The sequence below is a fragment of the Patagioenas fasciata genome, chromosome 5 (genome assembly GCF_037038585.1).
Source record: "Patagioenas fasciata isolate bPatFas1 chromosome 5, bPatFas1.hap1, whole genome shotgun sequence".
Lineage (NCBI taxonomy): Eukaryota > Metazoa > Chordata > Aves > Columbiformes > Columbidae > Patagioenas > Patagioenas fasciata.
In genome coordinates, this window is record NC_092524.1 from 65,109,831 (window position 1) to 65,135,520 (window position 25,690).

Here is a 25,690-nt window from a genome sequence, read left to right on the forward strand (position 1 = left end):
AGCCTTACCTCTTTCCAGCATTAGGAGGCATTTATCAGCACGCGGAAACAAAAACGAAAGCAGTGGGTCCAAGATCCTGCTTTTGCATTGCTTTCTCCTGACAAACCCAAGGTCTGACATTGTGGTCATGGGTAAGTATTTCTAATTCCCCTTGGATGCTGTAATGTTTGTGTAAAAGAAGCTGACAGTATCCAAATGGAGATAGAAAAGGCTTCCAAGAACACAGACAACAGATTTTCCTGCCTCCTCTCCCACCCCATCCTCATGGCATCCGAGTTTTCCCTCTGGGATTATTTCAGGCACCATCGCTGTCTATTACATTTTGGAATGTATAGAACCACAAAACACCCTGCTAATTAGAAGGAAGGCATTTGCTTATCCTTATGACTTTGTTTATGTAAAAGACAGCACAGCAATGGATTTGTGAGCAAATGACTTTCCATTCACGTACCGTATGGTTTTACACGAGAGAAACACGGATTAAAGTGGGAGAGGGGTTTAAATGATGTATTTGTGTTACAAATAAACCTGACTGGCTGATTTACTTTTCACTATCCTAGCTATACAGTTTAATACATCTCTCAGTTTAAATAATAAGAAGCCAAAGCAGTAGCCCATTTTTATTTCAGACTCTGATACAACATGGCACTAACAACAAAAAAAACCCAACAGACATTATTCTACACAGGGAAGAGCTGCCCTTGCAGTGACAAGGAGCTTATTTTAAACAAAAAATCAACGTACTTTTAGGAAAAATTGCAGCTATCGGAGCACCAAAATTATAGTGTATCAGCGCACCTTTCACAGGGGCCTTTGGGGAGGGACTCCTGGCAAATGTCAGGTATTTCAGTATTTGCCTGCCAGCAGAAAGAGGCTATTTTATCACACGGAGTCCAGAAATATCAGCTCTAGGTGCAGCGTTCACACTTCTCCCCATCCTGTCTCCTCTCCCTTCCCTGTCTCCAGAACAACATTGTCGCCCTCCACCTCCTTCCCTCGGCAGCAAAAAGAAATAACAACAGGCTCCTCCGAAATCTCTCAAGTGCCAAGGAGGAGGAGAAAGGAGACTGACACCAAAAACGCACTCGTAGGGGAAAGAGGAGGAACAGCCACGCCACAAAAACATCCCCGGGCAAGAGACAGAAGCCAGAGACTGGGGTCATTAAAACTTGTCCAGACAAAGCAGGATTCTGTGCGAGAAGCGGCTGGACTAGATGATGCGCAGCCAATCTTTTTGCTTTTATCATTTCTCTCTGCTTAGGAACTTGCTCAGGTCTGCTATCACCACGATATCAGAACACAGTGCATGCTGGATAACAGTAATATTTATGTGCTAAGTCTCATTAAATCATTTTGCAGCAATATTATTTTGATATAGCTCTTTTCACCATCAGGTCGCTCTACCCAGAGCAGCCAGCCTGGGGTAAGTTGAAAAGAACGCGGGGGATGCCAGGACATGACGCCACTAAACACACCCCGAGCATCGCTCCGATTGTACATACATGACGGAAAGGTTAACAAAGACCCTTTGTGATCCACCATCATCCCAGCGTGTCATTATCCAAATGCTTTCAAGTGAATGTTAAAACTATAAATTCCTTGAATTTTTCAGTACAAGCAGTCTTAGGGAACAATTTTGCTGTTAAGCTCACAACAGAATTCAGGTTTTGGAAAGATTTCATGCGAACAGAATTTCTCACAGAACCTTTTTTCTTCCAGCTCCACCATCCCAGTTCATTATTGACAAATCCATGTCAGCAATGCTAACTAATATGGCTTTCTGATTCTGATTAACCACTTACTTCGACCACAGTAATACTCAGGAAACAGAGAATGAAACTGGTAGATTTGAAGGGCTCAGTTAATATTATTTTAACCTTTACCCTCCCTGTCTTCCACAGCTTTTTTAAACAAACATGAAGAATGTCAAATTAAAACGCATAATTTCGTTCCTTAGCCTAAAATTCCTGTGCCAATGAGATTTTCCTAAAGACCTAAATATCTGAAACCAAACGCTCTTTCATCTGCTCTTGAAAACCAACAATAAATCTAATTTCTTTACTCAATTATGAAGAGTGCTATGGGGATAGCCCAGTAGCAAAACAGAAAGAGAACAAATGATCTGACACAAACCAACAAAATCAACCTTAGTTTTGCTGTTGATATTCAAAACAGAATCTGACCACATGTGGCAGGACAAGAGATATAAGATTGACAGTCGTGTCCCCCCCTTCTCTCTGGGGTAGATGATTTCAGATGCCTAGTAACAACCTGACTAAATTTAGATTTGTTTTTTGCCTCCACAATAACTTAATTTGATTTTTGAATACCAAAACAGTTTTTAAAATGTGCTTGCTTCAGGAATAGCAGAAATACAGCAAGAGATCAATGGCACCAAAGAAGCTATTAACAGTCATGTATATGCGATTTGTTGCACACAAACAGGTCCCTGGCAAATTAACTACAGAGCAACACGGGCTAATTCAGACCATCAGTTCTACTTGCCTCCAAAATGCTCTTTTACAACTTTCTGACATAAGTAGTAGTTACCTGACCAGACTTATCTTTAAGCTCCTGCCAAAAAGCCCCATTTCTCTAATCTCTCAGAAGAAATCTCCTGTCCACTTAACAGGCCAAAAATACAGCTTTTTCTGGGTTAGCGCCAGTACCAGGTTTAGTGGCTCCTCTTGTCACAGAAAAGCCCGGTGCCCTTTCTTCACCCCTATGGATCACAGCCTTGGTACCATCGTCCCCAGCGCTGGCCGCTGGAGCCCGCTCAGGATTCAGGGCATGGTCGGGATGTTTGCTGCTACGAGTCACTCGCTCCTTTTCAGCGGAGACTCCAGAGATCTGGCAGGAACTGCCCAGCTTTCCTCAAAATCTCCAGCACTGCTCAAAGGACAGCCCGGGGCATGAGGCAGCACTGCTTTGGGAAACAAAGAATTAAAACACAACAGCATTTTTATGTAACTAATAAGCTCACAGGTCATCCTCCTGGTTTTCAGCGCTTGTTTCTCAATCTTGCTCCCAACTGAGTCTCTGCTCCAAAGCAGAGGAGGCTGAGGGGAGACCTGCTCGCTCTCTACAAATACCTGACAGGAGGTTGTAGCATGGAGGGGGTTGGTCTCTTGTCCCAAGGAACAAGTGATGGGATGAGAGGAAACGGCCTCAAGTTGCACCAGGGGAAATTCAGATTGGATATTAGGAAAAATTTGTTCCCAGAAAGGGTTGTCAGGCATTGGAACAGGCTGCCCAGGGCAGTGGTGGAGTCACCATCCCTGAAGCAGTTTAAAAGGTGTTTAGATGAGGTTCTTCAGGACATGGTTTAGTGCTAGAGCCAGGTTATGGTTGGACTCAATGATCCTGCGGGTCTCTTCCAACTGAAATGGCTCTACAATTGTATGATTCTGTGCACTCCCCGTGCTTCACGCAGTTCAGCTGCTGCTGCACCTCTTGCTCGGTTCCCAGCAGCTCTGCCCTGCGGTGCGATACCGATTTGGCCACGTTCAGCCAGACTGAAGAGCCGTGGCCTGAATCAGCTGCTGGGTGATATCCGGACACCCTGAGAGTGCTGTTGTATTTGCAAACCTCACTGTCAGCTCACACCTTCTCTCCACTGTGGTTTTCACAGGGGTCAACACATCCCCTCTCAAAGTGCAACTGCAGGTTCTTCCCATGTTTCAGAGGCAAATTTTCACTACTGCTGACTCAAAGTCAATGTTCCATTCAGTTTGTTACACCAGGTCTCACTGTCTTATGTTAGTAATACAACATTAAGCAGAATTAAGTGAACTTTTGTTGCATTTCTACTGTCAGACTCCTGGAGCCTTGATCATTTTGATTTGGCTATCAACAAAGCACAAGCTTGGCAGTAGCGAGTCTAATTACGGGATTAAAGGCTTTAATAGAATATTGTTTTAAATACCCACATTAAGGGCCTCATTTTTCAAGGGATATGAAATAGAAATCAATTTGACAAATGCCACTTTGTGTACGATGATGCATAACACTGAGCAAGGGACAGACGCCCCAGCAATAGCTGCGCATCACTCCCCCATCAGCAACACTTGTTTGAGTCTTGGTACAGATGAATTACTGAGGCTCCTGCTTTGCTGCAGTGAAGCGTTGATATGGTCTCTCTATTACGCAAGAAAATTACTCAGGATTTCCTGGAGAGCAGGGGAACCTGCAAAAATCAGCTGCTTTATTAGTAGAACAGAAGCTCATAAGGAACCACATGTCGCTGTAACTCCACTGTCTGCTCTTTGCTGGGATCCTCCAAAGTGGCTCCCCCCATCCAAATATATTAACAGATATATTAATATAACTTTTGAGGAATGTAGAGGCCGATGGATGATTTAAAAAACAAAGACTCCTTGAAATAACAAAACCAAACACCAAGCTGACCTCAGCCTGTACGAGATGAGAAACTCCGTGTGTTTGTGTGGAAATCAGAGCCATATTCCCTGTTTTACTGAGCATAAAGCCTAGACCCAGATAAATGTTGATAAAGATGCAGAACACCCCATTCGGCATGGCTTAGGTCTGCCTGATAAAGAGAAGAATTAAACTGAGATTCCTTGAATAGCTGGGTTTTAAGGAGGGACCGCTAAAGGTTGATAACTGTCTGGTAAAAGAAAGCAGGGAAGTTTTTATAGCAACGGGGACAAAAAAAAGAGGAATAGAATATGAAGGAAAGGACAATAAAGGCAGATGAAAAGAAGAATGTGAACAGAATAGGAAAAACAGGAAGAAGCAACATCAGTGAGTTATTAGAAACAGGCAAAAAGATAAAAAGGAAGAATTTAGAAAAACTGAAGAAAAATGAAGGAAGTGTCATCAGGCATTAGCAATACGTGATAAACCTTCACGATGTTTGCGGAGTGCACTTGTATTTGTGGACGAACCTTAGGTGACAACTGAAACCTGTCAGCGACATCTTTAGAAATGCCTTCTTTTAACATAAAGTGGGAAGTGGTTTATTTCTAGGCTTTTTCCTTCCTTGGCATGCAGAGCACCCCAGCGGACATGAGCTGGTTATCCTTGGGACAGCAAGAGATGCTGCAAACGTAACACGCGGTTCCCAGCACCGCTTTGAAAACGCACTTTAATTCGGACAAACTAAACAAAAACCTCCCTGGGGCAGAAGCAACTGTATTTTTAATCTGCACAAAATATATGCTTTTGTCGTCCCAGAGAGATTTAGTTTCTTTCCGTGCACATTCTCATCTATGTTTTAAGTAGCTCTATCGAAACGATGCTTGTATCTGAACCACAGACACAACAGCTTGCAAAGTAGCGTACGCTTCCAATGGCACCTGAATTTTAGCAACAATTTGGACGGATTCACAGAACTTCACAGGATCAGAGACACTATTTGGAAGCCCTGTTGATCCTGAGAGCACTGCAGAAAAGGTCGCTCCATATACCCAAAAACTACCACGACCTAGTGAGTTACTCTGGTTTTAGCAGCTATGGCTTTGTAGCTCCTTGAAGCACAATAACCACCTATGGCTTCCTTAGAACAAGGAAAAAAGAATGGTTCTTGCCATGAAAAAAAATCTACAATCTCAGGGAAATAGAAGCTGGCAATATAATCACATGGTAATGTCACTTAGATGCGGAAAAATCCTCTTTATTTATAAAATAAAGAGATGCCTCATCTGTTTTATCTTGTTCCCTGGCTCCTTTTGCTAAAACACTTGTATTCAAATTAAAAATAAAAGGCAAGTGTCACCACAGATTCTGAAAGAGGCGACTGCTGTGAAAAGCAACTGCAGCACAAACGTTGGATTTCGAGCAAGTCTGCCCGAGTATTTCCTGCTATAGGCTCATAACGAGACAGATTTGCCGTAAAAACAACACTTCCATTGTGGAAGGGGAGATTCCTGTGTGCTCTGACACAAGTACTGGATGAACTCGCATCAGTAGAAATGTAACAATACCCAACAGAGGGAAAGAGGCGGCTCAGGCGCAGCGTGCGCAGGATCAGGGTTGAGACGGACACGGCTCCTCGCTGCTCACGGGAAACACCACAAACCAGCTGCGACCCAAGGAAAAGGAAACCCCAAGAACAAGGATTAAGAGCATTTGTTTATCAAAGGGCTAAACATACAGCGAGGTCATTTCTTTGACTTTCATATATTATTTCCATACAGTAAAATATGTACTAAACCCTCCATAGATGATGCAAATGTCTTCTTGTGGCTCAGGGCAGCTGCTGTCCTGAGAAACAAACCCAAATAAGCTGACCATTTGAATTCCACTGAAACTCATAATATTGTGTCAAATAAAGCTTACTACACAGCTTAACAAGCCCTGCCTAACATCTTTGTGCACTTAAAAACTATAATTTCATTAACTTTACCTGTAAACTTGAAGGGAATGTGAGGGAGAAAAAAAAAAAAAAATGAAAACTAATTTTCTCCTCAACTCTGAAAATAATTCAGGGTCCAAATCTCTATACAAGAAGTAATAAAAATAGTTTGGTTTCTGGTAGCAATAACAAAAACAAGGGCAAAAGTAATTCTTACACTTTTATGGCAAACAATCTAAAGCAGATGTTTGAGAATTAAAGCGAGATGTCAAAGTAGTTAATAAATGCTTTTCAAAACCAAACACAACAAGACAACTTGCAGCTTTATGCGCTTTTATAAAACGCTAAATCATCTGAATCAGCTTCCACCCTCAGCCCTTCTCTATTCTATGGAGCTTCACAATTACTGAAAAGGTTGAATTCAAGTCTAAACCACCACAGATTGGGTCTTCTGAATGAAAGCAAATGTGAGGTTTGCTCCTTAGAGATCAGCTGCTGAACCAGGACCCATGGTTTGAACATCCAGGATCTCTGGAATAAAGTCCCCGTTGTTAAGAGACTGAGTATTTTAAAGATATCTAAAAAAAGTTCAGGCTGTATTTACATTTCCGCTAGAATACGGCAGTTTTGAGACAGAGATCAAACTTCACGTTGTAAGGTCAAAGCCAACACAAGCATTCCTCAGAATCAGACTTCAAATAGATATTTGAAGCGATCCACTTTCCTGTTTGCGAGTTCAAAGAATTGCTGATCATAAAGCAAACTTGAAGATATTAAATCTTCCGGGTACAAATTTCACAGAAGACAACGTGTGCACGCGGGAGAATTGAGTCCTTCCACGTTTAGTACGGCAAAAGTCTGTATAAGGTAACCATAAGCACACCCTTTTCAAATAAATCCAGCTTTTATTGCGAACGCGAAAGACACTGTGTTAACTTAAAACACCGTTTGCTTAGATGTGCTTTCCAAAAGGCCTTAAGCAGGTTTATATTGACTTAAATAAAGTAAATTAGGCAAGTTTTTGCACTCGAGCTTCCCACACAAATAGGATTTTCCAAGCCTTTTGAGTGTAATGAGTGGGACAATCTTAGAGGTATAGGAGACACTGACTCAGCGCACACACCTCCAGACTCACCAGCCAAAGCTATGACCACAGAGCATTGCCTCCTAAGGCTCTTCCACCCACCTGGACACCACCCATCCGGCAGCACTGGGCTTCTGAGCGGCCACGAAACACAAACCCAGCGCTACAGGCCCCCGAGTAACCGATACCTATCACTGAACTCAATGGGAAGAAATGGGAAATTCTGGAGTGCTTATGAATAATAACAGGGTTTGCTGTTTCCCTTCTCAGTTGCTGACAGTTTGGAGGGGTGTTCTCTTTCCCTCTCCAACCATTCCTGGGCTACAATCACATTAATTTCAAGCTGTTCAAGAAGCTTTCACAGCACATTTGGCTTAATAACCCAGGGTGGATTTTTTGGGTTTTGTTTTGAAACGCCTAAGATTTGACAAGGGAAAAAAAAAAAAGTGAAGGTAGGTTGCATAACTCTCATAAAAACTACATTTTCAGCAAAAGAAGCCAAGGCCATATCTAAAAGCTTTAACAATTAACCAAACACTTTAAATCACCACCAGCCTACAAAGCTGTGTCCCAGCTCCGGACATAAACATTTATCAACCGGTAATATAGTGAGAAAGCCACGTTTTTCCCCTTGGGTTCACATTAATCTCGGGTCACAGCATCGTCTTTTCTCCCCCTCATTTCCTTCTCGCAGCCATCGCTGTGTCGGCTCAAACACTCAGTTTTAGGACTGGGTATCAACAGCCGGTGTGTCTGAGACCTACAAGGAGAATAAATCCTGCCAGAGCCTAAAAGGAGCTTTGGGAATCTCCGCTCCAGGGCACCGGTGAAAGACGGGAGTTGCAGTGGCTGTTTGCTGCTATCAAGTCAAGGAAATTCAAACTCTGATTAATCTGTCATATCTTAGATTCAGACCAATACCAAAAGGCCACAAAGAACACTTAGTAATTCAGACAAGCAGTCAAGTCACAGCAAACCAGCAGCCCAGCCAGGATAACACATCGCTGAACGTACCTACATCTGTTCGTGTCAAGGGCTATAGTTTGCTTTTAATGATTCATAATGCTTTACAATGTATTTAGATGCATATATTGTACATACACACAGCAGGTTTAGTTTTAAAAATAAGCAAGCCTCAGTAATAAAAGAGTTGATCACAGTGGCAAGATCAGGGTTTTTTAGAGCTGCTTTTTGTGTGCATGGGTGTTTCTGTTGTACACGCACACAATCAAAGGATGTGAGTTAGTGTTGAATATCATCGAACATTTTGAGAGACTCTGTAATGCCCCAATCCTTCGCAGATTTACACACGGGATTCACTTAAAGGCACCTCCAGCTAACAAATCTATTTGCTATCAGGGAATTTTATCATTTTATCGCTCACTTGAGGCTTAGACCCAGGTTCGGCAACACTGATTCAGCTTAGAAAACCAGCCAGCTTTAAACACACAAAAAGCCTTGCAAAGTCAAAGGAGCAGTTGCACACCGATTGCTTTGTCTGAACTGTGGTCTACAAGTCCAGCCCAACAAAGCCAAGCAAGTCTAAACCTGATGGCGTAAACTGAGCCTATCCACTTGGCTGCAATTACCTATGGCAATAAACACCACGGCCTCGGAAGCGGAGACTTGCAGAAACAGGTCTGCAGAGGAACAACCAGCACCCTGTCGACTCCGGCCTCGCTCCTCGTCCTTCCGTAGACCCTTCCGACCGCTCACAACCAGGTATCGCACACCTGCATCTGCTACTGCCTGGTCCACAGATCCGCCACGATACATCGATGGGTCTTAGGGACCGAAACGCAATGAGGATGAAGTAGCAGAGCGAGTTAAGCCATGTACGTGGCTTAATTTTAAAGCACACGCTTATGGGTTTTCTGGGTCAAAGCCAAAATGATTCGTATCTTACAAAACCAAGTAGCTCTGCCAGTTTAGGATCAAAAATGTTAATACCATCAACTAGTCCACAAGGGCAGACTTCTGCTCAATACTCAGGATACCGATATAAAAATGAACTCTACCACCCGAGTCAAGTTGTATTTCTGAAGCAAGCACGTATTGGGGTGAATTTTACTGATTTGGATGCTTGTTCATGCCCCTCTAACTGAAGGTGTGCATCAAGAGACTAATGGAATATGATAAGAGAAATTTTAAGCAGTATAGAGGGTTCCCAAATACTCTCTCAAGAGTAGTTATTTATTACATAAATCATCTTAATTTTATTATCTGGGCCCCAATCCCATGAACTACACAAATTAGGAAAATAGTCCCACTAGGGACTGCATGTAATGGAGTCCATTCCTCATACCAAATAGACCAAGCATCCTTAGAACACCAATTTACAGAGAAAGTTTCCAAAATTTCTCTTATGTCTTTAAAACCCATAAAGGAAGACAGTGAGAAATTATAAATCATGCAAACACACATATCCAGTAATCCATACAATTTTTAAAAGCAGACTAGAATGTTAAGAAGTGCCTTACTGCAACAGCCATTGAATTAATTGTATTTGCTTCATATCTCAGCATCTGACAGTACCGTTGACATTCATGTTCCTATAGAACAACTGCAAAACGCACTGCAGACAAACCCCCATCCTCTCTAAAGTGACGTTCAGGGATGTCACTATTTATTGATGGGGTGCACCTAATCGCACCAAAACAATAAAACTACCCCTCTTTCCAAACGCACATTGGATTCCTTTAATCTGTGCATTTACTAAACTGAATAAACAGTGGTTTGATGCAATCAGCACAGTGCCATTTAAAGCACAGCACATCACAGCACTCTTAAGTCTTTTTGGAAATACCTCTGCTGCTCAGCAGCACCAGCTTTCCACCAGTTGCTGCTCCACATGCTATTGCCAATCAGCTGCATTTGCTGGAGCACATTCCAAAGTTTACTAATTAATCTCTGCACTAAACCCCACTGATGGCTGGCTGCCATTTGAAATGAGCATCATCTTTTATTTAAAGACACAGCGACCCTACGGTCAAAACTCAGACCTTATTTGTAAAAAGAGATGTTCCAAATTTCATGTCATTAAATCTACTTCAATATCAATGAGGGGGGTTTTTTCCAAACTGGACAGAGAGGCAATCATTAATGGTCTGAGAGTGTATATATTAGATATATTAAGTTATTTTGATGGTAGGTGTCAGGAATCAAGCAAACTCTTGCATTTTGACCTAGGAGCTACATTCAGCAGAGCGTACGAGACACAAACTTCTGGAAAAGCACCCATTCATTTCTTGCAGAACAGCAGACACGCTTTGAAGTCGTGTGTTTTAACGACTCCGAGCTTATTGCTACACTTCATCTGAGGTTTTAAATACCCATTTCGCCCAGCCCAACCTCTCGCACCATTGTTCCAGGCTGCTCCCATTCAGCGCCGCGCTCTGGCTCCCTGACCTTCACAATGACCTCCACAAAAGCAGTTGTGCGTTTTACTGCGGTGTAAATCCTCGCAGACAAGTCGAACCTGTTCTTTTTGGCATCCAGCCCTTTCGGATGAATACTCTGCGGAGATTTATTATGAAAGGGGAATGAAGGGGCATTATTGCACAACATTCATCCCTCGCATACGACTTAGTTCCATCTCTTACGACTTCTGAAGGCTTTTAAATAAACAGATCTTAATTGCACAAATGGTTCCTGCTTCTCACCAATTTTCTGTAATTAAAATTCGCTGTTGTTTATGAAAAGTTAGACATGCCCAGAAAAAAAAAAGCATGTGTGCAAAGGTGTTTTATATTATTATTAATAAGTAATATTCATACTTCCTGTTACTATACACAAGGGATTAGTGTTTCCTAGCACGCCATTCACTTACAACACTGAAGTATTATTCCATATTGTGGCAACACACACCGCCCTAAAAGGGTCCATTAATTATTTTTGTAATGCCATGCAATTGCTGCAGGATATTAGACTGTCTCCACAAGAAATACACCCCTATGGGCGAATGATGAACGACCAAGTTTGCAAGTTTTTAATTAGATTTCAGAACAGTAAGAAACTATTTACAAAGTTATTTTCCGTGGCCTTAGCGTAATACTTCGAGTGCCCTCATGCAAATAATTAAAAAAAAATGAGATTAATCAAATCAAAAGATATAAAAGCACAAAAGAATTGTGAAAGGGACAGATTTTATAAATTCAATGAATCTACCAAAGTGGTCAGAGCAGTAACTCTATCATTCACATAATGCACATTCCTTCAGGTTTTCCAGCAAAAGGGAAGGCGGGGGAGGCAAAACAAAAACCACTGAAGTTGCATTGATGCTCCCATCCAAAAATCATGTTCAAACTGGCTTTATCAGATAGTGTTAACCGGAAATGAAGCGTTTTGATTGACGCAAATATTCCTTGATCTAAATCTCTGAATTCCCCTAAAAAGCTGCCGCCCCCACCGTCAGCTGTCACAGCCCACTGACAGTGTACACACACACACACAGAGCTGCTGTGTGTGTTTCTCCCTGTTGCCCGCAGGCGACACCAGGTATGGGTTATCCCTCCCCTTCCTAAAAGCCTCAGCTGGCCCTTCCTCAGCTCTCCTGCTCCTCTCCCTCTGCCAGCAAAATGCATAATAGCAAACATTTCCCCATCCAAAACTATAACAAAATACACTCTCCTCCCACCTTTCCAAGGTTCATATTGCACTTTCACAGCTCCAGGTTTCCTAAAAGCATTTGCAGCAGTGTTTTTTACTGTCTGAATTCCCTTCCCAGCACAGGTACCGTACCCTCTGCTGCCCAACGCTGCCCACTCCTTCATGTCTAAGCCTGATGCCACCAGCAAGATGGAGCAGAGATGGGCTGAAGATGAACCAGTGTACTGTAGCACTGTATTTAACAACAAGGATAAAGAATCCTGAGTTCTAAAGAAGGGTTTCTTCCTGCTGAAGAAACTTCACGTTTTGCAAAGCTGCATTTGCCATGTACTTTGCCTCTTCATAAATGGAAATAAACTAAATAAAAACAAAGTGCAGCCACTTTGTTCTTCATGACAAACCAAATAGCCAGATACCACTGATATTTTATTCAGGCCCCTTAAAAAAAAATCCAAAACGTTTTCAATGACGTGACAGACCTATTAATGCTGAAGTTGTAGCTGGCACACCAGCTATGGCTGAAGTTACTTCCATGGAGTTTAAAAGCAATCAACAGTTAAATGGATATAACACTCCTCAAGAATATTTCTGTTACTTTAAAAGTGATATATGTTTCATTTTGTATCTCAAATTCATGTAACTAACCAGACAAAGGAGAGGTTAAAACTTAGCATAAAGCAGATGCTGCACACAACACTTTTGGTGAAACTAAACTAATACAACATTCAGCCTTAGTACAGCCTGCAACTTAAAGGTCCCCTGACCATTCCAAACAGGTTTTAGAATTGCTTGTTTTGAGGTACATTTTTGGCCTAATCCTGCCTAGGCTTCAGAATTAAAATGAGAATTCAATCTCAAGGCATCATCCCATGAAGAGGCAGATAAAGGTAAGAGAAAACTGAACAGGTGAAGAGGAAGGCAGCACAAAGTCTCCACTGCAACCCCCTCTACATTCTGCTATCTGCTGGCAAGCTAAGTCTGCTTCCTCTCCCAACAACACAAAAGAATAATCATGTTTTATGGGGAACGACCAACAGGGGAATCCTTGGTGTGCAGGCATGGCCAAGTCAGTGCCAACAGACATTCAGCACCAGGATGCAGATGTTGAAGGTCTGTGCCAAGACCTCCCCTGTCAAACAGATAACGCTGAAGCCCTCCCGCCTCTACTCGTGTTATGGTGTATAAAATATCCAACAATAACCTGGGGAGTTTTATCCCTTTCCTGAACTTGGACTCACGATCTGCCCCAAATCCCACTCCAAATGGAAGCGGAGAAAACGGTGTCACTCCCGGTGTCGCCGCCGTCACGCTTGGACAGAACCTGCTAACGTTTGGAGAGGCAGAAAAATTCTTCAGATATTTACTAACTGAACAGTCAAACTTTGCTTTTCCGAACTCAACAGGCCTATTGCAGGGAAGCACTACAAGCTGGCCATCTTCATATGTATCTTTGGATGTACATAGGGTTTGTTGGTTGGATTGGTTTTGGTTGGTTGGTTGGGTTTTTTTAATGCTAGCCATGTACACATGCCCACAGGTACACAACACTTGCAGCCCCAAGCCCCGGTGCCAAAGGCTGCTCGAGGATCAGGCTCCTCCATCCACCCCGTTTGGATCTGTCAGCAGCTCTGGGTTACTGGAGCGCTGCCTCCAACAGCCCCGCAGAGGATCACGTTTCTGTGATCCTCTTTCTATGCTTTGGAGAAAAGAAGGGTGCTCTATTTATTTCTGCCTCTCTTTCAAGAGATGAAACAGGGCAATGGACCTCAGACCTTAAAATCTCTGCTGTTTTCCTCCTGTGCACAGCCCTCACTTTTAAACTGTTCCTACTTACCTTTGCACTGTCCTCCAATTACACACACACCACCTTTAAAGGTACCGTCTGTCTCCTGCGGGATCTACCTCGCTGTCCCAGAATGACACAAGAATCGTTACTCTTACACAAAGCCATCATTTCATTTTCTGCTAATCACTGCAAATGCTGCAAGCTCCAGTTCCCTGGCCCCCATCCAGCTAATTTAGATAGATGGTTCCACATGTGCTCTGCGTCCCTCCATTTCCTGCCCGTATCACTACACAGATTTGTTTAAGCAAAGCCAAGCAGGTTTCTTCCCAGTCACAATATTCTTACATATATTTTTTAAAAAGAGCCTGCACAAAATACAAGCCGTGACCATGCTATCGGCTGCTTTGCAAGAGGCAGAGGATTCTACTGCTCTACCACACGTTATGAACTATAATGTGTGTCACAAACTACACCTGAGCATCAGATTCCCCAAAAGACAAGAGAGTTACCTGTGTAGCAGTTATGTGCAGGCAAAGCAGAACAATAAACTAAAGCAGTCAATTTCCCAGTCTGATACACTTCATCATCCAGGTTTTTAAGAATAAAAACACACACACCACATTTAAGAGGAATAAAGATAAGCCAAACTTTTGGAGACCAAGGCACTTCTTCAGGAGGATAATTGCTCTTTCATTAGTGGCCAATGCTGTCAATATTCCTTTCCAGCGACACCTTGACTGACACACAGTCCAGACCGCGTATAGATGAGGAAATTCACCTTTTGATGTCCAATGCTGATTGCCTAAAATAATATTCCCTTCTCCCACCCTCTGCACCTGAACAAACATTCTTGAGGAAAACTACTTTTGAAGTCTCCTTAATACAGAACATTGTGTCTTTGATCCAAAATATCTTTTGCTGCAAGTACCCCAGCACAATACAAGTCCATCTTGGATGAGTACTGACTGCTGAAAACTAGGGCCCCCTACAGCCCTTTTGAAATACATCGTTATTTTCAAATGTATTTTTAATTTACAAATGTGTTATTTTAAAGCTCCAAAGTTGACTCCCCTGAGAGCCCGTGGCAAACATTCATTTATCTGCTGTGCTCACCTAGGCAGGGGTTGAAGTGCAGAAGGGTTTGCACACACACAGCATGGACTCAATCAACATGTTGAAGCTTTTCTCCTTGTAGGGAATGACTGTTTTAGTAAGGTGGGTGTCTCCTGTAACAGAGATTAACGCAAAACAGAAGATGCTGTGGGATACCCAAGTCCTGCATGTACAGCCCGGCCTACAGCCAGAGCCCTTGCTAAGAAGGGTGAGGGGGTGTCACATGTGAAACCACCCAAGTGTGCACACACCATCCCTGCTGCCCGCAGAGACCAGACTTCTTACACAGGAACTGACTGAGACGAATGAGTAGCAGAACCCCCCGACTGCCCAAACCCTTCTGTCCCAGAGCTCTCTTGTAATTCCCCATCCCATGCAGGAGCCCCTCAGCCCTTCTTCCTAGAAACTTGCTTGTTCCACTCGCTCCCACCTTTCTGCCAAACCCTGCCCTGAATCTCTCTCTTCAGAGCGATGTCCCCATGTCCCCTGCATGCTCTCTCCAAAGCACCATACGTCCGAGTCCCCAACTCCTCCTCGATCCATCTCACCTGCTGCCTCCCCATGCCCACGAGCTCCACCATGACACCAGCACTTAGAGGATTGTAGAATCGTTTCAGCTGGAAGAGACCCTCAAGATCATCAAGTGCAACCATAACCTAACTCTGGCACTAAACCATGTTCCTAAGAACCTCATCTAAATGCCTTTTAAACCCCTCCAGGGATGGTGACTCCACCACTGCCCTGGGCAGCCTGTTCCAATGCCCGACAGCCCTTTCCAGGAAGAATTTTTTCCTAATATCCAATCTGAACCTCCCCTGGTGGAACTTGAGGCCATTTCCCCTTGTCCTATCACTTGCTACTTGATACCCACCTCCCTGCCATGTCTCTTCCAGCAACAACCTCCTATCATAGCCACTCCTCTTCTCCTCTTGGCTCCCTTGTGTGACTTTAAGCCTGTCAAGAACTTCCGAAAAGCCAGATGTAGGCTGTGCTTACCCCAAAGTTGTTCGAAGAAGGACCTGACAGCAGGCAAGGAAGAACACACAGGCACATGGGAGATCTTTTAACCGTGCTGCAAGGTCAATATACTCTACGACATTGGCAAACAGACTCTAGTTCATCAAGAAATAGAATCACCAGGAATAAAACCAGACCATGAGATAAGTCTGCACACACGTGCCTAACAGACAAGTCTCACAAAGCCAGACAAACAGACACAACCCAAGCGACCGCTGACTCAGAGCAATCTGTGAAGCCATCAGTCCGGCTCAGCCATTCCAGGTCACCAGCCGTCCTCCAGGTAAATAACAGAGAAGTCGAAGGAATGACACAAATATACTTTGATAAGCAGCAACGGAAGAAAGGATTAGAGGAAAGTGTTCTCACAAATGCAGACAAGTGCTAATAAAACGGGATCGTGGTAGAAAGACCACATATTCTTCTGTGCACACACAAAAATTTACTACCTTAGGTTGCCTAAATGGCTTCAAATCATTGCTTTTCTACCATGCTTTAAATGTTCTCACTGCTGGCTTTAAAAGACTCTTCCCCCTAAAGTGTCCTCAGCTGACAAATGTCATTTCACATCGAGTCTGCAGAGTGGAGACAGTCTAGCAACCATCTGCAGAAGAAATCAATGCTTTTAGAGTTAAGTAACAAGGCATTAGAATTATTTAAGATCTAAATTCTCAAATATTTCGTTCTGTGAAGGCCTCTTTATGGAATCACCTTCAAGTGCATGGAAAGTTCCTACAGAGAGGCAGAGAACAACCTGCTTTGGGCACCTACCTAGACAGAAGGTGAACCAGCATCAGGTCAGAGGAACGCAGAGTTACTAAATTCCTCCTAAAATGCAAAAGCAAGGGGAGTAAATTCTACCCTTACAGAGGAACTTTGTCCACTCCCATTTTTTTATATCATCTGTATCAGGACATAATGAAACCACTTATACTCACACTTTTAGACAAGTTAGTTATTTCTGTTTCGCCCCAGCACTGCTTTCTGGTATGTTTACTTTTAAACAGTGCATCAAGCAGCACTATTTAACTACTTTTTGCATTAAAAATGTGTTTCGCTAACCTTGCACTGCTGCTTTTAACACAAACTCCAATATTTAATATTTATGATGTTTGCAACTCTTGGCCAAAGTATAGCATCAAAAGAGCATATATGCACTAAATCGTATCTTGTTAAAAAGAACAGCAGCACTGAAAAAAGTTATATTGGAACAATCTATAAATGTGTTTACATTATATGAATGATTTGCTGTTCCTTCACAAGGCATGTAGGAAGTCAGCACTTCTCAAATGTGTAAAGTATTTCCATGTGCTTAAAGCATGATCTTTCCAAAACAAACAATGATTGAGAAATTTTTTATTATTCTTTATTTCCCTGCCAGCTGTTTTTTCGGACTCCCCTCTCAGCCACCTTCTTTCTTTCAGTCAGATCTCTCCTTATTGCTCACAGTAACACCTACTCAAGCGAGAGCGTATTCAGAGCTGTAAGTCTCAGAAATAGGAAGATCTGGGGGCTGATTTAAATGGCATTTTCCTTAGGTTGCTTTACAACGTGTCTTTGTGCTATCGTAGCTAGTGGCAGGTCTGGCTCTTGCTTAGGATGGAATGTGGGCATCTGCATTAGGACCTCAAGCCCAGTTCCTGCTGCTCTGTCCCAGTGTCTGCTCCCATTTGGCAGGGGAGGGGATGAGCGTGGCTGAACCTCCCCCTACCAGCCTCAGCAGCATCTTTTCATGGACCAAAACAACACAACACACAGATGTACTTCTGAAATTGGATGGTAAAGAGTCAGGCAGGCAAGCTCTTAGACAACTCTGTATATCAAACAGGAGATTAAAACACCCAAAAAAACCCCAAACAACAACAAAAACCTGCACCCAAAAAGCCACCACCACACATGATTAAAAAATAATAAAAAATATATATATTTTTTTAAAAAATTAAAAGAAAACCCCCAAGAACCCAAACCCTAAGAACAGCCCAAAACTGGATAGCTACAGGGTAGATCTGCTCCCCTGCTGGCTACGGTCACTTCACTAACAAGTATTTTTCTTGCTGTTCACTGCTATACAATTAACAGCATTGGCACTATTTCATTTACTAAATTCCAGTCATTACAGCTGTGCAAACTTATGGACCTAATTTGTATTTATACTATTATGTGTATATAAACATATGCTGCTTTAGCCATGTAAAGGAGCCTCAAAGCAAATGAACAAATATTTATTCTAACAGAGCAGTATAACAGAGCCCAAGTATGAAATGGAATCAGGTCAAGCAGTTCTCATTATGTCTGTCCACCAAACAGTTTAATTTCAACGATGGCATCCTCCCTAAGGCATTCCAAACAGAAACCCTGCAAAGAGATACAGGGAGACTTCAAACTGCAGTTTCCAAATCCAGTCTCCTTCCCCAAGAGGAGATTGTGGAAATGAGGGGAGGAGAAATGACAAATACTATCGTTTATTTTTTCCCCTCAAAACAGTTCTTACCTTCATTAGGGAAAAAATATCATTAAGTCAACATAATGTGCTTAATGTTTACGCACCTTGATATAATAGTAATTACATAGTAATTAATCCAATTAAATGTTTTAGACTTCAGTCTGTGGGTTGGAGTGCACAGGAAGCATTCCGATGATAGATCACTTAAATAAAGTTTATCTGGCATACACTTCAAAACCAGAGTTCAAAAACTTTAATCACAGTTCTGCATGCAGGTGCTTGACTCTTAACAAAACGTCTTTATTTAAATAGAGGGTTAGAGATTTAGTATGATAAATATATTTACTAATAGGTCTCCACCATGCTACTTGGAGGTTGCAGGTATATTGTATATATAATCCTATGAGATTTAATGTGGATCACAGGACTCTCAAAATCCAGCACATCAGCCCTAACCTGGATTTTATCGTTCAGTATTTTTGGTGTCTCTTAGCATAAGTATTTGAATTCCATATCCCTGCATTGTCAGAGATGGTGGAGATCCAGCACCCGCAATTTCTTTTCCCTTTTTGCTTTCCAGAAACAGGTACCCATCTCAGCAGACCAATGCAACATTCATTGTTAAAAACCAGGTATTGTCATCGATGACAAAAATTCAAACCTAATGCAAAATGCTATATATATATTCTTACTAGGAAATCACATCAGGGTGCTCAGTAACTGCAGAATCCCACTCCAGGGATGCTCCAAACGTGCACCCCCTGTGAATCTCCACTCTGGGGAAGCTGTTTCCATGGTCTGGCCAGCAGCGCTGGTTGTCTGAGCAACTTAATGCAGAGATCTGATGGCAAACGCAGTGACTTCGCTCCCACCCGCACATTTGGGTTTCCTCAGCGATGGGTTTTTGCTGCTCCACGGGCCCGATGCCCAGCCCAGCGTGTGCGAGCACGGAGCTGGGACACGGCCAGGACGGGCACCGAGGCTTCGCCGGCAACAGCCAGATCCTGCTGGAGCTCTGGATAACACTCAGGGCCACTAGAAATTTTACCTTCACATGCATGCTCTGCAAAACAAATACGTCTATTCTGAAAGGATTTATACGTCTAAACACGCTACTTCCTCTTGAAAAGAAGTGATGTGATTTTGTCGTGGTTCCCAACTACATAGTGTGGAAAGGGAGATATTCCACCCAGCTGCAAAAAAAGGAATGTGCGTAGCGCGAGCCAAATGAAGATTACAAACAAAACACCAATTAAACTCGGACTGGCATACATCTCAAAGAAATCAATTCCATCTGAGCCGTTTCAGCCTGAAGATAGAGCAGCTGAGCTAACAGTGAAGGAAGGAAACAGGCTTGATTTTTTTTCTCTTAACTTTAGGCAAACACTAAAAGTGCTTAAAATAAATAAATAAAAATCACAAACACCACACCAAAACCAAACAACAACCAAACCAGAGCAGTACGAATTGGCAAAGCAAGACTGAAAGGCTAAAATGGGTCGTGGTCCCACAGAACGGGTGGTAGAGCACTCGGGAGCGGCAGAACAGTCGTCGTCTAAACCGTAGTGCGACATGTATTTTGCTTACCTCCGAGTACCTGGTGTATGTCTACGCAACTTTGAAGGAGCACAACTGATTAAAAAGGTATTTTGACTGGCTTTCTGTGTTTGAAAGAGGATTTTGGATAATTGCTCCACAAGCTATAAAAGAAACAGACTGGAAAACAGGAGCAGTCGCTGAGCAGTTGTTTGCACAGGAAGCAATATTGTAGGAAAAGGCAATAATGAAGAACAGTTAATTTGACCTGGGCTGACAAGGTCAATGTTTTACATTATGTAGAGGTATTTCTTCCAAAATAAAAATGTTATTTCCCATTAGAATAATATTTCAAGTGTAATGCTGCACAAAATCTATTCCCTAACACTTGTTAAGCTCAGCTGAGTGGTAACACGCATTCCCGAGGTGTCCAAAACATCTCGTGTCTGACGGATCTGTTCCTCCGAAATAGAGATTCGACTGCTCCCTCCCGCAAGCTCCGGCCGCTTTAGGCTGCACGTGGCTCTCCCCAGCATCCAGCTACTGAAACTGCAACAGCTGGAGTCAAACCCTGGTAATATTCAGACACAGCGAGTTAAACGTAACATTGGGAGCGCGATTTGGACGGGGAAGCAGCAGCAGATATTTCAATCTTAACTCGCTGCTGTTCAGGACGCTGCTGACAGGAGACGGAGCCCGGCTCGGAGGAAGAGACACGAGGTGAGGAATCCGGGAATTTAGTAGGGCTGGATTCTACTCCTCCTGCCGCCGCTGCTCTGCTGTTTAATCCTGGGTGAGTACGTCCCCTCCGGGCATCTGGTTCTCCTCCCTCCCTGACACATCTATTTAAACTGCACATTCAGAGGGGCAGCAACCACCTTGGTAATGATGAAGCAGCACTCCACACCAGTATTTCTATTAATATATATTCCCTGAGTAATAAAACAAAAATCATCATAGAAACTGAACGGTCAATGATGCGTTATATTAGTTTTGAGGTATTTGGGTATACAACGTAAAAAAGCAAACTCTCCCAAGTGGTCGCAGGCCAGAGGACACCTATGTTCTTCTATGTTGTTTTCCTGTGTATTTGGGCAATTCAATTAGAGGTGAGTTTTTAACTATATGAAATTACTTCCTTAATACCATCACTAGAGGCTAAGTCTCCTGAAGGCTGGTGGAAGGGAGCAAAAACCATGATAAAACTGGAAGGAATGGAAAAGGGACAGGGTGTGCAGCCTGAAACATACAGACTTCTATGCATTTTCAACCACATTGGTACCGTAAAGCACAGACCTAGAAGCACCAAAAGGCTCCTACGCTCCTGTAAACACCAGAGATATGAAAAGTAAATTACCGTAATGCAATTAATTCCTACTGCATTTGCAAACTGCTATTCGTGTGCAATGCATACGAGTACCTATCACACGTCCAAATTAGTTTCACATTAAGCCACCTCCTGACTAGAAATGGTCACTATCTTCACTAAGAATAACGGTTCTATTGCCAGACCTTAGATTTGTTTTGCACGCCCTAATAAGGCCTTGAAATTCTAGAAACATCATTCACTTCTGACAACCTCTGCTCTTTTTGAGAGCTACTGAAATCTAAAGTACAAACACTGCCAGGAAGCAGTATTTTAGCACTACTGAAACGACTAAGATTGGTACAGTTTCATAGCTTCACACTGATTTGAGATTAGACTTACTAAAGCTTTTAAATACTCAGATACGCTGAAAAGCTTATTTTTAATATGAGCGTGAGAAGCAGAAAACTCTGAAGCACTTTATTCCTCCCCTCCCTTACAGAGGTAAATCAAACAAACTGATTAGGAAGGGGCTTCGTGCAAAGATTTAAATTTTCTTTCAGGAAATGATAAGTTAAGGAGAAGACTGCAAGGAAAATAAATAAATAAATAAAATAAACCAGCTTCCACTTGAAAGGAGCGAAAAAAACCCAATTTGACAAGGGGGAAAGTGAAGGAGACCCCATGAGCTAATTGTCCGCCTTGTGCTATAGGGGATGCTCTTGCTTAGCATACAAGTGACAGACACTCCTCCCCCTGCAAGCACTGAGCTCCACCGCACTAACTGGGCACCTTAAATGAACCAACTTCCTTCAGCATCGCCCAGAAGACTAGAACGGGCATGTCTCTGAATTCAGAAACCCGCAAACATGTCTGATTAGCAGTCAGGCTGAAGAACATCTCTGACCAAGACCATCCCAGGAAACACATTCACGATCAGGCTGAAAGGAAAAAAGCCCAAACAGTGGGTTGCCACAGTTGGCATATTTTTATTGCCTTTGTGTAAACACAAGCTCCGGATTAGTCGGCATCTAAACCAGCTCTATCTGGATTCCTTTCTTTTGAAACAGAATTAAGGAAAACACCCAGCAGGAAAGGTCAGCGGCCAAACTACTCGGAAAAAATAAAAGCACAGAAGAAGAACGTACGTAGTGATTCATTAAGCGAACGCTGCCAAAACTCTTCAGCCACGAGCCCAAACCAGACTTTTCACAGAAACAATCTTCAATATGCGGAACTCCTCAGCCAAGAGGAGCAATAATTAGAACTGTACTTTTTAAAGAAACTCTCAGTACCAGCCTAGAGCTGCCCCCATTGAGATAAATGATGTGAACCCCATGGCTCTGACAGGAACTGAGCTAAAGAAACAGAAGCTCTGCCTATGCAAAATAAATGGACTGAGCATCTCAAGTTCTCAGAAAAAACCTCAACCTGGAACATGTTAAGCATCTCCTAAGGTGAGGGCCCAGGTGGGAATTCACCTTACGCTGTCACAGAGCATCAACTACAGCAAACCACACGCAACCGGCAGTGTTGCTTATTACAAATCTAACTCCGTTCTGAGCCAAACAATTTGCATTTGTCTACAATGACTTTCCAAGATGCATCCCAGTCCTAATCTGAAACCACCAAGAATTAGAGATTCCATTGCATTGCAGAGTCAATTTTAACAGCGAGGCAAATTAATCAGTGAAACATTGTGAACCTCGGGTCCTATTTGTTCCTTCAGTTCCTATTTAGATCCTATTTGTTTAAGTACGCCACCGGTTCTTGCTACATTTACTGCTGCACCGTTCGGATTTGGCACATTCTGTGTTGAGGAAGCACTTGCTGTAAATTGAGTCCCATCTTAACCTCCTCTCAAACCAGAGGAAGAATGCAGCACAAAGCTTATCTTTCTGCCTTTGAATGGACCTTTATGGCTTCTCTTCACGTTCCTTTCAATTTATGCATTCCAAATGCAGTCAGCAAAACTCTCCGGTCCATGAGTCTTCCCAACTAAGCATTCCAAAGGAAAACTCCTTTCCTATTTATTGCTGTATATTCACACACCCCCCCAAGGCCCTCCCCAACTTAGTGTGGTGCCTAAGGGTCAAACGGGTTTAGCTAAACTTCCAGATCCTCTTCACAGAGCCTGTTATTTGCTCTTCTATTTATAATTTTGCATTTTAGCCATATGAAAACACATTTCATTCAAATGAGGCCAGCAATGGCAAAGCAGCCCCATAAACTGCCAGCTTGCGTGTCATCCATACAAATCCAACATCTGCTTCCAACCGCTGAACCGAGTCCCAACACCCACAGAAAATATTCCCAGGCTGTGGTAACCAACAATTGCTTTGGAAATTACAAGTTCACCAGTTAATTCATTTATTGTGCAGAATTCTCAATATTGTTATTATTGTGTAATGTAATTTCTATAGAGTTCTAAAAAAATCAGTGTCATGTAATAACTAATTCGAGCACCTTATCAAGAAAATATGGAAGCACTCATCTTCCTGAATAAAAAATGTAAATTAATCAGTGCAAAGTCTGTTTTGCTTCATGCAATTTATTTTTCATAAATTGCACGTCACCAGCTTCAAATACTCCTGTCCTTAATCTTCTTGTTAAATGCACTTACTCCTAATTTATTTTTTCTAATTATCCTTTTGTAATCTAGGACTAAGGTCAGTCAGGGTGAGGTTTTTCGTTTGCTGATCTAGAACTGAACATACTAAATTAGTCATCTACTCACACTTCCTGAAGACAAGGTAATGATCAGTTATCTGGAATATCCCCTATTATTTCAAACGTTGAGATTTAAATGTCGTGATGCCAGAAATCTCCTCAGCCAAGTTTTTCACCATTCCAGGATGAAGTTAACTTAGGGCTGCAGGTGTGAAATGTGCACCACCACATACTGCGTTTAATATCCATTTACGAACGCATTAGAAAGTCCTTCCATTGTGCTCACCGTGTAACATAAGCTTTTCCTCCTTTTCCCAGAAAAAAGGCAAACATCTTTCAGAAAGTCTGACAATATATTTTAACAGCAAGAAAAAATACAGGCATCCAGTTTGAATATTTTTTTTTTAAACAGAACAAACAACATTTTCTGTCCATTAGATTTTCTACACAAACCGAAAACCTCTTGCAAAACATATTGATCTGCCTCAGATTCTAATTTTAAAAGAAAAGGGAAGAAGATATAGTTTATACTACAGGAAAACAAGAAAACAACGCTGCACAACTTTGTAAAAGCTGGCGCTGCTTTTGGAAAAATAAGTTGCAAGTGCTTCTATACTGCGAACTTTTCAGGGGATGATGAACACAGAACAGATATCCCTGACAAAATACAGTGATCAATTGATGGGAGACTAGTTTAATGTAAAGGTTTTTGCTTTGCTGATTTCTCCTTTTGTTGAGGAGGGTAGAAAGTGTTGGTTATTTTCAAGACATCGTTTATCATTATCAATTCTAAAATGCAAAGTCTAAGTGCAGAGATTTAAACCAAAACCAAACAGAAAACCAGATAGGCGCAAAAAACCATCAGGAACTCAGGCTCCCACCCCTAAAATCCCCCACAAAACCTGACATTTCCACACAGAGGCACTTGTACCATGTTGCAATAAAGAACAGCAATGCTGACACATCTTCAGCTTTCACCGTAGCAGTAACAGATTTGCAAAAATACTTGTTGCTTCTTAGAGTCCAATAACAAGGAAAATAGCATTAACCACTCGGCACCGTTTTCTAAACTGTCCATCTCGTACTCACAAATTATTTCAGTGCTTAAAGCAAATCTGAAGTGCAGTCTATTCTTGAACTTCAAAAACTTCAGCTTCCAGAACTGATGCACAAATGAGACCAAAATAACCTGAAGGACACCACAACTTGGCAAGGAAAGAGGTACAATTTGTTTATTCATAACAATGCCATGAAAATCGTTCGCATATTCCACCTAGCAGAACGATGAAATTCTTAGATTAATTCATAATTACTTATTTAATTGGAAAAGTTTGTTTCATTTAATATGCAACTCGGGTTTAAATGACCTGTAAATTTCACGTGAGGAAATCCTCGTCTTTTGGAAGGCATTAAAAAAAAGAAACAAGCAAGTCTTACCATTTTGATGCCAGTGGAAAACGTGACTGGTTTGACAGGTTTGGGTTTTTCCAGTTGCATTTCTAGCTGAGTAGGTCTGTCCTTATGCTGCGCTAAAAGCAGCGAAGCAGGAAGACTGGAGCTCTCCTGTAAACATGCAAGGAACAAATCTGAGTGCTAAACTAAAAGCAGTATTAATTAACACTGCATATTCTTCCCAACTGCAAGCTGTGTCTGAAAGGCCATCACTAGAACAGCCTAATGCTCTCTATGAGAAACAGTTTACAGAGAACGATCATTTTTAGTAATAAGAAAAAGCTGCAGCAAGCCCATAAATCAGAGCAACCTGCAAACAACTTTTTTTATAGAATCCACATTAAAGACAATATAACAGG

At 42.2% G+C, this 25,690-nt stretch overlaps 1 protein-coding gene across 1 annotated transcript in view; it reads right to left on the bottom strand.

The window, feature by feature from the left end:
• Positions 1-25,690, bottom strand: part of MNAT1 (MNAT1 component of CDK activating kinase) — a 129,530-nt gene that overhangs the window by 43,949 nt on the left and 59,891 nt on the right. The window contains exon 6 of the mRNA XM_065839318.2: positions 25,317-25,442. Within this exon, the coding sequence (XP_065695390.1) occupies positions 25,317-25,442 (126 nt within the window). The remainder of the gene's footprint in view (positions 1-25,316; positions 25,443-25,690) is intronic.